At 37.0% G+C, this 15,665-nt stretch overlaps 1 protein-coding gene across 7 annotated transcripts in view; it reads left to right on the plus strand.

Moving 5' to 3' along the window:
- TANC2 (tetratricopeptide repeat, ankyrin repeat and coiled-coil containing 2) overlaps positions 1–15,665 on the plus strand; it is a 333,029-nt gene that overhangs the window by 200,749 nt on the left and 116,615 nt on the right. For all 7 annotated transcript variants that reach the window (XM_045299320.1, XM_045299321.1, XM_045299323.1 and 4 more), the window contains 2 exons: positions 8,263–8,544; positions 12,202–12,335. In XM_045299320.1, coding sequence (XP_045155255.1) covers positions 8,263–8,544; positions 12,202–12,335 — 416 coding nt within the window. The remainder of the gene's footprint in view (positions 1–8,262; positions 8,545–12,201; positions 12,336–15,665) is intronic.

Below are 15,665 nucleotides of genomic sequence, written 5' to 3' on the forward strand. Positions count from 1 at the left end.
TCCTCTTGTCCCACTATCATGTTTGGCCTTCATTTGGGTTTCAGTAATTCCTCTCAGCTACGTTACCCTTGATCAAGCCCCATCAGGCCTCCTACGCCCTCCTCGCCAATCAAGTTTAGCTCACTTGTAGTTCCCTTGTCCCTAAGTTTGTTGACAACCCCACCCCCTTTTCCTCCACCTACCTCTTTCCTGTGTCCATTATTTTCTCCTCCGGATTGTTTATCCCACCTGTCTTATCTAGATAGACATGCAGAGACGGTAATAAGCATAAAAACAAGACAGAGCAAAACAAAACAACAAAGCAAAACAAAACACAACTTTTTAAATACATTCAAGCCACTGCATTGTACATGAAATATATTTTAATAAAACTTTTTAAACCTGAAATGCAAACAGGAAAAAATATTGGGGGGGTTTTCTTTTATAAGGGGAATAATTCATTATATATATATGTGTGTGTGTGTATTTATATATATATAAATTATTCAGGGCTCTTAAACAGCTCTTATGACAAACTATACATCAATTCTATCAAGCACATTTGTACATATGTTGACAGAAACTATAATAAACATCCTAAAGAATTAGCTACTTGGGAATAACGTTAACCGAGGAAATGAGGACCTGTACACTGAATGCTACAAAGCATTGCTGAAGTCAACATGGAAGAAGCACACCAGCCTGTGTGACCACAAGGTGCAGATGGGATCAGGTATCAGGCATCAGAAGACCCAAAACAAACAAATGTATTGATGCGAAACTAGGGGGGTTGGAGTGGAGACCCAAAGCCCATCTATAGACAACTGGACATCCCCTCTCAGAAGGGTGACAAGAATGAGTCAGCCAGGGTACAGTATAGCGCTGGCAAAACACACATTCCTGTACTTTAATGCTTCCTCCCCACTATCAATGAACCCAGTTCTACCTTACAAATCCATCTAAACTGGAGCATGTACACTGGCACAGATAAGAGCTCTCAACACATGGAATCCAAGACAGATAAAGCCCCCAGGAACAGTAATGGCGGTAGCAATACCATGAGGGTAAGTGGAAGGTGAGGGGAGAAGGGAGAGAAATAGGAAACTGATCACAGTGATCGATGTATAACCCCCACCTCCCACCCCCAGGAAACGAACAACAGAAACATGAGTGAAGGGTGGACAGTGTAAGATATGAAAATAATAATAATTTATAATTTATGAAGGGTTCATGAGGATGGAAGGTTGAGGGGAGGGAGGGGAACAAGGAGCGGATACCAAGGGCTCAAGTAGAAAGAAAATGTTTTGAAAATGGTGGTGGCAACATATGTACAAATGTGCTTGACACTATGTATGTATGTATGGATTATGGTAAGAGCCCACAATAAAATGATTTGGTTTTTTTAAAAAACCATTGCTGAAAGAATTTTAAAAGACATGGTTAAATGGGAGCACATCATCTTCATGGATTGAAAAGCTTAATATGATTTTAAGATGGCAATAATACCCAAAGTGACCTGTAAATTAAATACAAACTTTTTCAAAATTCTAATGACTCTTTTTTAAGAGAACTAGAAAGCCAATCCTCAAATTCATTTGGTATTACAAGGAGTGCCAAATAGCTAAACAATATTCAAAAAGGAAAACAAAATTAGAGGACTTATACTTTATAATTTCAAAGCTTACTACAAAGTTGCAGTAATCAAAGCAGTGTGGTATTAGGTTAAAACTAGACATACATAGACCAATGGTATAGAATTTAGAATCCAGAAATAAACCCATCCTTCAATGACCAATTGATTTTCCACAAAAGTGTCACTAAAAAAGACCACTCAGTAGGGAAAAGACAGTCTCTTAAATGGTGCTGAACCAACTGAATATCCACAAGCAAAAGAATGAAATTGAAACCGTACCTTCTTATCAATGCAACACTTAACTAAAACTGAATCCTAAACTTAACTGTAAGAGCAAAATGTAACTAACTCTGAAAGAAGCAAATAAATAAATCATCATGGCTTTGGATTGGGCAACAGATTCTTAGATATTATGCCAAAATCATAAGCAAAATAAGAAAAAATGAATTTTACCTAGGCAAAGTTAAGAAACTTTTACTCATAAAAGGAAATTATCAAGAAACTGAAAAAAAAATTAATGGAGATGAAAATATTTTCAAGTCATATCTGATAAGGACTTACTATATGGAATATATTTTTCAAAACGGAACAACCCCACAACAAGGAGACATTCAAATTTTAAAATTGGCAAAAAGACATTTCTGCAAAGAAGTTATACAAATAACCAAAAATCACATGAAAACATGTAGCAACGATGAAAAATACAACTTTCCTCTAGTTCCTAAATGTTTCCTCCCGGCTCCCACTACCATGACTCGAATTCGACCTTGCAAGTCTGGCTAGACCAGAGGATGTACACTGGTACATATAGGAACTGAAAATCCAGGGAATCCAGGGCGGATGAGCCCTACAGGACCAGTGGAGTGAGTGGCGAAACAGGGAGGGTAGAGGGTGAGTGGATAGGAAAGAGGGAACCAATTACAAGGAACTATATGTGACCTCCTCCCTGGGTGACGGACAACAGAAAAGTGGGTGAAGGGAGACGTTGGACAGGGCAAGATATGACAAAATAACAATTTATAAACTATCAAGGGCACATAAGGGAGGGGGGAGCAGGGAGGGAGGGGAAAAATGAAGACCTAATGCCAGGGGTTTAAGTAGGAAATGTTTTAAGAATGATGGCAATGAATGTACAAATGCGCTTTACACAACTGATGTATGTATGGATTGTGATAAGAGTTGTATGAGCCCCTAATAAAATTATTTTTTTAAAAAAAACAGACAAAAAAAGAGGTCCTGTGCAGCAGATTTACCTAAGGCAACACAATCATTTGATCTCTTGACTGCTGCTTCCATGAGCATTTACTGTGGATCCAAGCAAGACAGACTCCTTAACCAAGTCAACCTTTTCACCATTTATCATGTTTTACCTACTGGTCCAGTTGTGAGGATTTCCGTCTTCTTTACACTGAGTCGTAAGCCATACTGACGGCTGCAATCCGTGATCTTCATCAGCAAATGATTCAAGTCCTCCTCTCAGCAAGCAAGGTTTTGTCATCTACATATCGTAGGTTGTCAATAAGCCAAACAGTACACGCAGGCCTATATAGTGAATAGTAACACCTGTGAGGAAATTCTCAAGAGTCATCAATAAGGGCTAAAAGGGCTGCATTTGCCCAAAAGCAATATTCAGACATCAGAAAAAAGCAAGAAAGCTGGGCAAATGGAAATATGGACCCAGGATTAAAGTCAGGAGAATACGAACACTTTGAAGGTATTGCACCCAATGCCATGAAACAATCTGTGTATCAATTGTTGGGTGGGAAACCAATTTCCTTTGTAAATTTCCACCTAAACCACAATAAAATGTTCAAAAAGCAAACCAGTGGTGAGTTTCATGTAGAGAGTGATAATGTCTTTTTTTGTTATCAGATAGGCTCAGTACCAGCAGTGGTCATTGCAGTCCAAGACAGGAATTTTTTCTACCTCTCTGTTGTTCCCACTTATCTTACAGTCTTCTTACTCCTCTCAGATTGCCCGTTTTTATGTGAGCAAATGTTTATAGTGACCCATGTAAATTTCTTTGCCCTGTAAATAACGTAGAAGTGTTTCTCAGTTGACTTGTTTAGTCCTACACATATTTCTCATTTCTGTGGCCTACGTAAAGTATAGGAACAAACAGCTTAGCAGTAACATGATATACTGTGGCTCCTTGATTTTCTAAAATTAACTCAATGGGTTCTTAGGTTGACATTTTAAATCTGAGCATACCTCTGATATATCTGAAGACCTTTTCAGTTTCTCCTCGATTTTGAGATTTTGATTCTCGTTCTGATTTAGGAGGGAAACACAACTTCCTAAAACAGAAAGGAAAGGAGAAATATGATTGAAACTTTATGTAACAGAAAGTCAGAAAGCTCTTTCTACCCAACAATAAATCCCTTCTTGAAATACTGAAAAATTGGTCCCCCTTCATCCTTTAGACTTGAAACTGGCTCTTCCCCTTCTTAGTGCACTACATCCAATCTTTTCCTAGCTCTTACACATCTGTTCACCCTTTTCCCTTTTTATTGGTGGGAATAGTTCAGGCCATCAGGCTTCCCCAAGACTAATGAAGTGAGTAGTCTGACTTCTTCCTTCTCCGTGTACCTTCACTAGTGTTAACGAGTCCTATTTGTGCTGTAGTTAAATGCTCAGCTCCTAACTGAAATGTCAGAGGTTTGAATTCACCAACTGTTCCATAGGAGAAAAACCTGGTGATCTGCTCCCATAGAGTTTACAGTCTGAGAAGCCCCAAACCTATGGGGGAGTTCTACTCTTTCATACAGGATCACTGTCAATCAGAAGCAACTTGATCACATAAAACACATGACTATAGTATCCACTTCAGTGGATTAGAGCCATGGAGATGCAGTGGCTATGCACCTGGTTTCTAATTGAAATGTAGAGAATTTGAACCCACCAGTTGCTCTGTGGGAGAAAGATGTGGCAGTTTGCTTTCATAACGATTATAGCCTTGGAAACTGTGATGTTCTGTTCTGTCCTACAAGGTTGATATGAGTCAGAATCAATTCAATGGCAATGAGTTTGGTTGGTTTTCAGATTTATTGCTTATAAAGGAAGTACAAACCAACTACTCAGCATGACATTTAGGCTGCTCTGGCAGGAGTACCGTACTTTATATATACTTGTGTGTGTGTTTATGTATTTTGTGTTTAAATCTTTCTATAATAATGAAAATAGTTAAAATTCCACATTAGATCAGCTTTTTTATTTTTAAATGGGAGAGAAACACTCAGATTATATTATTTTTATATACTTGTCTGTTTCAGTTACATAAAGCCCAAATCAAACTCAGTGCTATCGAGTTACCTCTGACTCATAGCAACCATATAGGACAAAGTAGAATTGACACTGTGGGTTTCCAAGGCTGTAACTCTTTAAGAGAGTAGAGAGCCTCATGCTTCTCCACATAAGGGACTGGTGGTTTTGAATAGCTAACCTTGAAGTTAGCAACCAGTGCGTAACCCACTATGCCACCAGGGCTCCTTTCTCAGTTAAATGCTATAACTTTTAGGTTAACAGTGAAGTGTCTTTTTACAAGGGCTCCTTGAAATGATTATAATCATGGTCAAAACAAACAAATGATTAAGCTTCAATTGAATCATACCGAAGTATTTGTTTTGACTATGGTTATAGTCTTTATAAGGCCCTGTAAAGCACTCAACTGTTAACCCAGAAATTTGGTTTGAACCGATTAACCATTCCATGTGAGAAAGATGTGTGACAGTTTTCTTCTCAAAAGCTGCAACCTTAGAAATTATATGGAACATTCTACTCTATTCTAAGAGCCACTATGAATTGGAATTGGCTTAATGCCAACAGATTTTGTTTGGTTTAGGTTTTTATAATCATTCCAAAATCAGTGATCTTGATGAAACATTTGCTGCTTTTGTCTGAGTTTTAAAAAACAGATTCTCGGGTTTTTTAATGTAGCTAAAATTTGCATCGAAGAAACTTTAAGAATAATTATAATTTAAAATATCATCAATCATGCTATTTTCTCACCATATTTATTTCTACAATTACCTTCCTTATGCATATTTTAAGTAGAAAGCATAAAAAAATACATTCTTTTTGTTGTTTTTTTGTTTTGTTTTAAAATACATTCTTTTTTTAAAATAATTTTATTTGGGGGCTCTTATAGCTTTTATAACATTCCATACATCAATTTTATAGAGCATTTTTGTACATATATTGCCATCATTATTTTGTAAACATTTACCTTCTGTTTGAGTCCTTGGTATCAGCTCCTCTTTTTTTCCCCTTCCTCTCCCTCTCCCACCTTTGTGACCCCTTGAGAAATTATAAGTTATTATTATTTTCATATCTTACACTGACCACTGTGTCCCTTTACCCACATTTCTGTTGTCCGTTCCCCTGGGGGGAAAAGGGGAAGTGATGCAGCAATCATTGTACTCAGATACCCTTTCTCTACCCATCCCCACACCTTCCCCCTACCTTCCTGGTATCAATACTCCCATTTCTGTTCCTGAGGGGTTTATCTAACCTGGATTTCATGTGTTGTGCACTCTTATCTGTACCGGTGTGCATGCTCCAGTCTAGCCAGAACTGAAAGACAGGACAAAGGTCATAATGGGAGGAGGAGAGGAGACCTCAAAGAACCAGAGGAATATTGTGTAAACTACATTCTTTTGTGTGCTATTACTATATAAGTTTGTTTCTCTCTTTTTACATTTTCATAATTCTGCACAATCTTTACCATGTTTTTCATTGTTATAACTTTATTATTCTTGGTTAGTATACCATTAAGCATGAAAGGGGGCTTCAAAAGTGTGGGGAAATGAGTTTAAAACATATTTCAAGTTTTCCACAAGCTTCTTCAAGTCTTTATGTGTTAAGTCATCCTCACTAAACTATCTATGCTACAAAGAATGTGTGTGTTCTTCTTTTGAATCATTAGAATGAATTTGCAGAAACTAAATGATGAGATCTAAGTGGCATTTGCTACATATTACTAGTTACTTTCCAAAAAATTGGACAAATTTACAATGGCATTAGTAATGATTGTGGATCTTTCCCAGAAATGTATATTGAATATTCAACTACTTGGGTTTTATTTAATAAAAGAGTAAAATTGGATTATTTTCAAATACCGGTATATGATGTATGTTTGCTAAAGTGAAATTGCTATATGTCTCAGATTTATGAAAATGAATTATGGTTATCTCAAGAATTTTACTCTTTAAAAAACCGTGTAAATGGAATATCTCTCATTAACTATCAGAACTTCAATGTAACTCTTAGTAAGCAAAGTGTGTAAGATTTCTTATAGGATATATCAAACTAATTCTGGAAATTGTTTTTGAAGCTACATTTTTCAAATTTTCTTGAAAAAATATTAACAATAGGAGACTTAGAATCCTAATCTGAGGTTGACTGATAAAGTAGAACAAGACTATCTCACTCACTCACTGTCTCACTCAATCACTCACTGGCACATTCACTCTCTCACTCACTCATTGACTCACACTCACTGCTTCACTTGCTCACTGCCTCACTCTCACTCATTATCTCTGACTCACTCTCTCACTATCTCTGACTCACTCTCTCACTATCTCACTCACTCACACTCTCACTCACTGGCACATTCACTCATTCTCTCATTTGCTCACTGCCTCACTCTCACTCACTCTCTCACTCACTCATTGACTCACACACTCACTGCCTAAAAAAGAAAAAAAGAAAATAAATAAAGTAGAACAAGCTAGCTGACTCAATAAAAATAAAATAAAGTAAGCATTTCAGATTAGTAAAGAATTCAAATTCCCAATGGACAATTTTTTAACCATTTATGGAGGAAAAAGTTAGATACCTATCTTTTTCTAGGCTCAAAAGTTAAAGTACTAGGGGAAAAAATTAGTTAATTGGAATCGGAAAGGGCTTTTTGTAGTGCCTGTGGGTAAACTTGAATTTTCAACTTTTCAATTAGCTGCTGAGTGCATTAACCATTTGCCGTTAGTGCATCCTATAATTAAATTATTACATAGACACAGGGAGAAATCTTGAAGAAGAAAAAAAGCAATGACGATTCATCCTTATGGCACATGTGTAAAAGCCAAAAATAATTTTGGTAATAGGCATGAGTACAAATTCTACAAGAACAAAGACATCAGATGAAAGTTTGGTTTTTGCTGTGTTGACTGCTAAACATGTTGGAGACATTTGAAACCATTAGAGCTCTTCAAGGTTTTGCTGCCCCTAATAATATACCTCTCTACTGAACAAAAAAATAAAACATATCATCATGAACTTAAAGGAATTACTGTTTACATTGCTTTCTGCAGAATTGATAGCCAACTGATACATCCTGATATGACCATACCATGTTGACTGTTAAATACTGAACTATGTTCTTCTGGTTGGGAAAGGGCTACTACTGTAAGCTATCTAACTGCCCAGCCACCAGCAGCCTTGTCCTCCCAGAACTCCACCCTGGCTCTAACTCAGCTGCCATGGCTTGTCTTTGTAGAACCAAAAATCAGAGTATCATTGTTTTCTGAATAAACCCAGAATATCACTATACTGTAATTTTAATAATCTCTTAAACTAAAACTATTTTTAAAAGTTATTTCTCTCAATATTAATAGTTTGACTTGAGTTCTTTGTTCTCTTTTTGTCCCGTTCAGTTCATTTTGCACCTTACAGGCCTCCAGATATCTCCCTGAAGCCTCTGCTCTTTGAAGTGCCCAGCATCACTACTGAGTCTGTGTTTGTTGGCCGGGATTGGGTTTTCCACGAAATAGATGCTCAACTGCAAAGTTCAAATGCCAGCGTGAACCAAGGAGTAGTGATTGTGGGAAATATTGGGTTTGGCAAAACTGCCATCATCTCCAGACTGGTGGCCCTCAGCTGCCATGGCACACGGATGAGACAGATCGCCTCAGACAGCCCACATGCCTCCCCCAAACGTACGTATTCCTTTTAAAAGAAATCCTTGCTTCATTGCTGTGACATATTTCCAGTCATTTATATTGGATCACATCTTCTTTTATGTCCAGATGTGCAAAACCTGACTTGCATGTGAGAGCAATTAATTCAGAGTTGAGAGAAATAAAACAATATTCTGTTTATATTTAATCCCTATATCCAGCAGTCTCCTAAGTAGGACTCAAAAAACTTTTTCTCAGAAGATAAAGTATATGATTCTTCTCTGCTGGCAAATATGTGGCTGCTAGAGTACCCTTTGGATAATGACTCCAGCAATTGCCTGTGGATCCATTTGTATCCATCACGGTCAGCTTCCGCTCTGCCTGTGCCTGTTCTCCGTACATGCCAGCACAAGCTGTTTGTAGCCGTCATTTCCTTGATATTGACGTCAGTGTTGCACTGCTTGGGGTTGGGCTTCCGTTGTGCCCTTGAAGGGTTTCTTCTCCCTTCTTGTGAAAAGGTGCTGACCTCTCCTCTACTCATGCTTCTTTCACTACTAGTAGGGCACAGCTTGGTGATCCCCACCAGGATCATGTTTCTTTGTTTAAAAGATATTCATGTAGTACTTCCTATGTGCCAGACACCCTCTTAAGTTCTTTATGAATATTCATTCATCCAATCCACATCAGATCTCAGTGAGGTGTAGTTCATATTATCATTATTTCACAGATAAGGAAATAGTAAGCCTCCTAAGTCTCATAGTCCATAAATCCTGAAAGTAGAAATCAAACCCAAGCTGACTGGCTTCAGAGGCTAGTTTTATTGTCTTATGTATTTTGCTATACTACCTTTCCCTGTTGGTGGAACTCACTCGATATAAGAGGTCAAACTAAATATCTAGATGTTCTTCTTAGAAGCACTGTGTATGTCTACAGAACAAGTGTATCTGTTTTCTATGAGATATAAGAGAACTAAAACTGAAACTAAATGTTTTGCTTGTCCAAATCAATAATATATCCTAACAAATTTTTACACATTAACCACTAGAAGAAATTATTTGTTTGACATCTTAATATTGGCAGACTTTAGCCAATGCTAGAAATGTAATAAAAACTCAACTAAATACCTTCCAAACGTCTTGACTTCTTATTAAAATTAATTAGCCATCTTATGTGATTAAGAAGCAGATTGCCTCTCCTAAGCATGAATATCAAGCATGTGGAAGAAAGACCAGTTTTCTCATTTAGTAGGAAGTAAATTGGTTAGGCCAATTTACTTGTGTGCCCCGGAGTATGGTAAAGTTGGTGTGGAATAATTGCTGATCTTAAATAATATCATAGTTTGAAAATAAAACATTTAAAGGTAGATTAACATAATGTCCTGGAAATCAAGTGCCAAGTGTTTGAGCTCTAACACTCAAATTGCCTGTCCTTGGTAACCTTCAGAAATTTACTTTAATTCTTTATAGCATAGTTTTCACACATGTAAAATGAAAATTTGGATTACCTGATATTGTGCTAAAAAATCTGTGATTCTATAACATATCTCCATAGTTACTTTCCACAGTTATTCCAAGAGTGCTTGAATATGATATCAAGCCACTTCCTATCTGTGTATTTCAAGGGGTTAGCTATTTGAGTGTGTCAGAAAGAAAACCAGATAATAAGTAGTCTGACTTCTCTGTATATCACTGTTGCATATAACAGAATGGTAAAATCATGCATGACAGAGGATAAACCCCAAAGGCAAGAAGAGCTGCTTTCTCAGAAAGCAAAGGTACCTGGGGGTCCCCTAAGGGAGCCTGGGAGAGAGTTGATAGAAAATAGCCCAAATACTCCCCAAAATAGAAGTTCTTTGAAAGCAGTAGATTAAGTTGTTCTCTAATGCCCATTGCCTCTCATCTACTGAGAATCTCTGAAAACCCTGGTCCACTCGCCCTTTATGAAATGATTGTCCATCGTTGAAACTATCTTTTAGAACGTAATCAGGGGAGTTAAAGTACATGATTATGTATTTATCAGGATTAAGAACCAGCAGTTGCCAAATACAAAATAATTTTTGTTGTAATCTGTTGGTGTTCAACCTACATTCTACCTCAGCCATCTTAATAGAACTTTTAAGAGGGTCAAAATTAAGTAAAACTGATATATTGTCAATTATTAGGGGGCAGCATCTAATTATAAGAACCGATACCAGAAATGCTGGCAGCAGCAGAATTTTTTTTCATTAATAATATGCTACCTGCAATATCGAGGGTTAACTTAAATTTTTTTTGTTTTAGCTTATTTGACTTTCAACTTGATAGGTATATTAGGAGTCCCACTGGCATTCTTAACCCTCAGTGATACCAATGATAAAATTCGTAGTAAAAATGGAAATAAATTGGAAATTATTGTGGCTCCTAACTTTTATCTCTGCATCGTCTGCCGACTTCCTTCTGTCTCTCCCACCTCCGCAGTGAGCAGTGCTGCTGTGGAAGAGGTGAGCAGTTGAGCCTGCAACACTGCATTGCCTGGCTCTCTTCTTCCCCCACAGACACTCAGCCCCCAACCCACCCCCTCCTTGTCACTTCCCTGTCAAGGCAGACACTAGCCTGTCATCCTGCTTTCCACCTACGCCCTTCCCAAAACTGACTCCCTCTATCAGTCTCCTCTACCACCCACCCAGCCCAGCCCCCCAGCACACACACAAAGTACAAAAAACATTTTGTGAAAATAGACCTGTTGTGTAATTCAGGCATTGTTGCATTAACCACAAATATACTCAGTACAGTACTTAGGGAAGCTCTGTATAATACAAGATGGAAAACTATTGTTTTTCTATTACTAAGAGTCTCAATATAGTTAATATTTGGATTTGACATTTACCAACAGCTGCCATGTCCCAAACAGCTGTCAAGTAAATAGCCCCTACCCTACCGTCTCTGCTCATTTCACAAGTTTGTTTTGCCAATTTTTTGATGTGCACAATGACTGCTACCTACTTATTAACTTTTATTTCTACTGTTCTTTTAGTATCAGACAGAATGTAAGACAATCTGACAAAAAGGAGGGCACCCCTAGATTAACTCAGAGATAGAAAGTATTCAGACAATACTTACCCACAAAAATCAAGTACCAGAAAAGAGGGAGCATGGTGGAGGGAAGGACTGAATACCAGAAATGATACAGTAACAGCCAGTCACCACAATCTAATTTTAGCAGATTCTCCACAGAAAGTAACCGTGTAACCATTTGCAATCAATTCATCTCCCTCTAACTCTTCCTCTCACCCAACCCTAAGCAACTGCTAATCAATTTTCTCTTTGGATTTTCCTACCGTCAACATAGCATATAAATGATATCAGACTGCATGTGGCCTTTTGTGTCTGGGTTTTTTCACTTGGCATGTTTTTCGGGTTCACCTTGTTGAAGCATATATCACTGTGGCATTTATTTTTAATGCCAAATAGTATACACCATTGTATGTATATACCACATTGTACTTATTCATCCGTTGATTGACAGACATTTGGATTATCTCTAATTTTTGACTTATGAATGTATATTTATATGAATTTGTGTGTGCTTGTGTTTTTATTTCTCTTGGGTATATAGCTAGAGTTGGACTTGCTGCATCATAAATGGAATTTAGCCAATCTCCCTTTCCTTGAGAATGTTGTGATTATCTGATGCAAACATCTCATCTTTCTAATCCAGATGTGGATGCCAACAGAGAGCTACCACTCACACAGCCAGCTTCAGCCCACTCATCTATAACCAGTGGCAGCTGTCCAGGAACTCCAGAAATGCGCCGGCGGCAGGAGGAGGCTATGCGCAGACTAGCCTCACAGGTACAATAGACACCCTGGTGAAATTTTTTTTTTTTTAATTTTGCCATCAGTTAGGTAGATTCTAACTCATGTTGACTTTATGTGTTGGAGATATGCTATTTCTGTTTAACATCAAAGAAGCAAAGGTAGCAGATATTTGGCAAAATGAACAAAAATAATGTATACAAGAGACATGGAGAAAAGTTTCTCTTTCTTTGTTATTCCTAGAAAAATACTTTACTATTATGGAATCAGAACCTCAGGGCCCTTCGAAGTAATCAGAGTCCTCTAATGAATAGAAGTTGGACTCAGAGAAGTTATATGGTTTATCCCAGATCACACTATAAGTAATCAATAGTTTGGTTTTTATGTTGTTGGTTTTCGTTTGTTTTTTTTTTTTCATTCCTAGCTGAAAACTCTTTCAGCTATACTACACTATACAAAATATTTTTACATGATTGGGATTTTTTTTTTAAAGTAACACATGCACAAGTTAGCACTGTTTAGAAAATTAAGTGCTGAAACAAGCCATCTGTTTTCTTCCCCTCTAACCTACCCATTCTCTAAAGGCAACCACTTATAGCTCCCAGGACTGTTTTCTGTGATCACTGCTTTCATATTTCTAAATAATATTCACATGCTACTATACAAGTTGTTTCATAACTTTTTCTTTATATTATGAATGATGAGGATGTCAGCCTTTTAACCTTCCTACTGCCATCCCAGTTCTCTCATGATTTTTTACTGGCTTCATAAATCAGCAATAAGACTATGCAAATATATTTCACAGTAGAGCCAATGATACCATATTCTCAAACAATATTTTTATTTTATTAAAATTATTAAATACTTAATTTTATTATGTGTTTTCAAACCTGTGACTGAAGTCATTCCTTAACTTCAGAGACTTGTTAAGCTTTGTAAAATACCTGTCAATGTAATTTTTCACACTCATTGGTTATATTTTTTTCCCCTAGAGAGGTCACCCTAAAACCATAGGTTCCAATCTAGACCCAAATTGTTCTCAAGACTCACACTTAGTGATTTTGGAAATTTCTGTCATTTCTCTTCTTGCTTAAGTCTTGTTTGAGTACATACCTTGTTTGAGTCATACCTTTTATCTTAAAAAAGGTAAAGAGAGAAGTAATCAGAAAAGAAAGGGTCCTCACCCCCACCAAGTAAGAAGAGCCAGGAACAGAGTACATCCTCTGAACACAGGGTCAGTGTACTGAGAACCACCTAGACCAAAGGTACATCCCAAGATACATGAAGATCTCCAAAGAATGCCAGGCTCACAGATAGTAAGAAAGGCAATGTCCTCCCTCTTGAACCAGTGCCCTAAATTTGGACGTTAGCCTCCTAAACTGGGAGAAAATAAATTTTGATTTATTAATGCCATCTATTTGTGGTAAAGCTGCCCTAGATGAAGCAGTCTTGCTTCATTTTCATGAACTTCCACTGTTGCTGGTATTATACTTGTTTCAGATTTTGTGTTTATGTACACCATCTTTTCTCTCCAGAAGCTTTTAGCATCTTGTTTGTATTACCATTCTGAAATTTCATGATGAGATACCTTGGATGGGTCTTCTTTTTTTCTGCTGACATCCAGTGAGTCCTGGAGATATACTCTTCAATTCTGACAAATACGTTTGCATTGATATACATTAATATTGATGATTTTCTCTCTACAACTTCATCTTTTCTCTCCTTCTACAACTTCTATTAATGAAACATTAGATTTACTATACTGATAATCAAATTTAGAGTACATCTACTTACTGAGATTTGTTGTTTGTGTGTTTGTTTGGGGGAAGGGAGCTGCTTCTTTGATCCACATTTGGGAGATTTCTTCAGCATTAACTTTTAATACTGTTGGCTATTAACCTCCGACTCAGTTATTCAAACCTCCCAGCACCCTATATAAGCCAGAGATGACTTGATAGCAGTGGGTTTGGTTTGATTTTTATCACAGTTTTAAATTTCAGCAGCTCTTTCTTGCTCTCTAGTTGTTCCCTTCTCACGGCATCCTGTTCTTCCAAGACAGATTTATTTATTCTTTTGGCAGTCCATGGTATTTTCAACATTCTTTGCCTGCACTGTAATTCATAATTTAGTAATTAGGAACTGTGAAAAGTAGTTAGACACTGTGTTTGAAAGCTTGTGTATGGAGCAAGTTTAACTGTAGAGTATTAACATAACTCACTAGGCTAGACCTTTAAATAAACAAAAGTAATTATTCGTTTTGGGAGTTTTTTGTTTTCCTGTGTTGTTTTTCTTTTCCTGAAAAAATCCTCCAATCTCTGATCTGGAGGATATATATGATGGGTGTAAATATCTTAAAGATGGGCAGAGAAAGCTGAGGTTTAACATTCAGTATGCCAACTTTTATTTAAACCTCCTACCTTGCTTTGGATCTTATGTCCCAAGTTCAATTTTGCCAGTGAAAGGGGCTTCAAAAAGTGTGTAGAAAGGTTCCATGATCTTTTCATTCCATTTCCCATGAACTTCTTGTAGCTACCTCTTAATTCTCTTTTTTATGTGTGGTTGTTACAGAAGATTGATAGTCACCTGGCTGGGCAAGATGAGGGTAGAGATCTGGAGGCCTAACTGCTTCTTCTGTAAACCTCAGATACTCTCTGTGCTGTCTGCCCTCTTCTCATCCCCAGGCCTCCACATTTTAATCCTTGTGCTTTCCTGGGGCTTCTGATTCCTTTGCTCTTCTGGGGTTTATCTAACAATTGGACTTACTCCTTTTGTTATTACCCTCAGCAAATATTTGTTTCAACTTCTTACATCTGTTAAGTCATTTATAAATCCGTCTGAGTCCGTTTCCATCATCATATCTTAGAATCCAAATCATACATGGACATTTCCACTTTTGTCAGAGATGGAATTTGCTTTTTTTTTGTGGGTTAAAACATTTTTTTTAATTCTCTATGTTATTTTGGAACATTTACAAGAGCATGTCTATCTCCAATATTTAAAGGATTCCCTTGGCATGGTTAATTAGTAATACAGGAAAAGGAGTTATCTTCAGTATCATAATTTTTTAATTTCTTCATAAAAAAATGTTATACCACTCCCCATTCCAGCTCTAAGGTAGAAGCAACTTGTTTACCCAAACTATGCTATTAATTATTCTCCACTCATTAATATATACTCATCTTTATATGGGCTTTATAAAACAGCCTTGAAATTCACCTCATAACTCATTGATAATGCAATATAACTTTAAAAGTCACCTCTGGGTTGTTTTGTTTTTGTTTTTGTTTTTTAAACATTTTATTAGGGGCTCATACAACTCTTATCACAATCCATACACACATCAATTGTGTAAAGCGCATTTGTACA

Source organism: Echinops telfairi, unplaced genomic scaffold (genome assembly GCF_000313985.2).
Source record: "Echinops telfairi isolate 266 unplaced genomic scaffold, ASM31398v2 ScPeMD7_7458;HRSCAF=8496, whole genome shotgun sequence".
Lineage (NCBI taxonomy): Eukaryota > Metazoa > Chordata > Mammalia > Afrosoricida > Tenrecidae > Echinops > Echinops telfairi.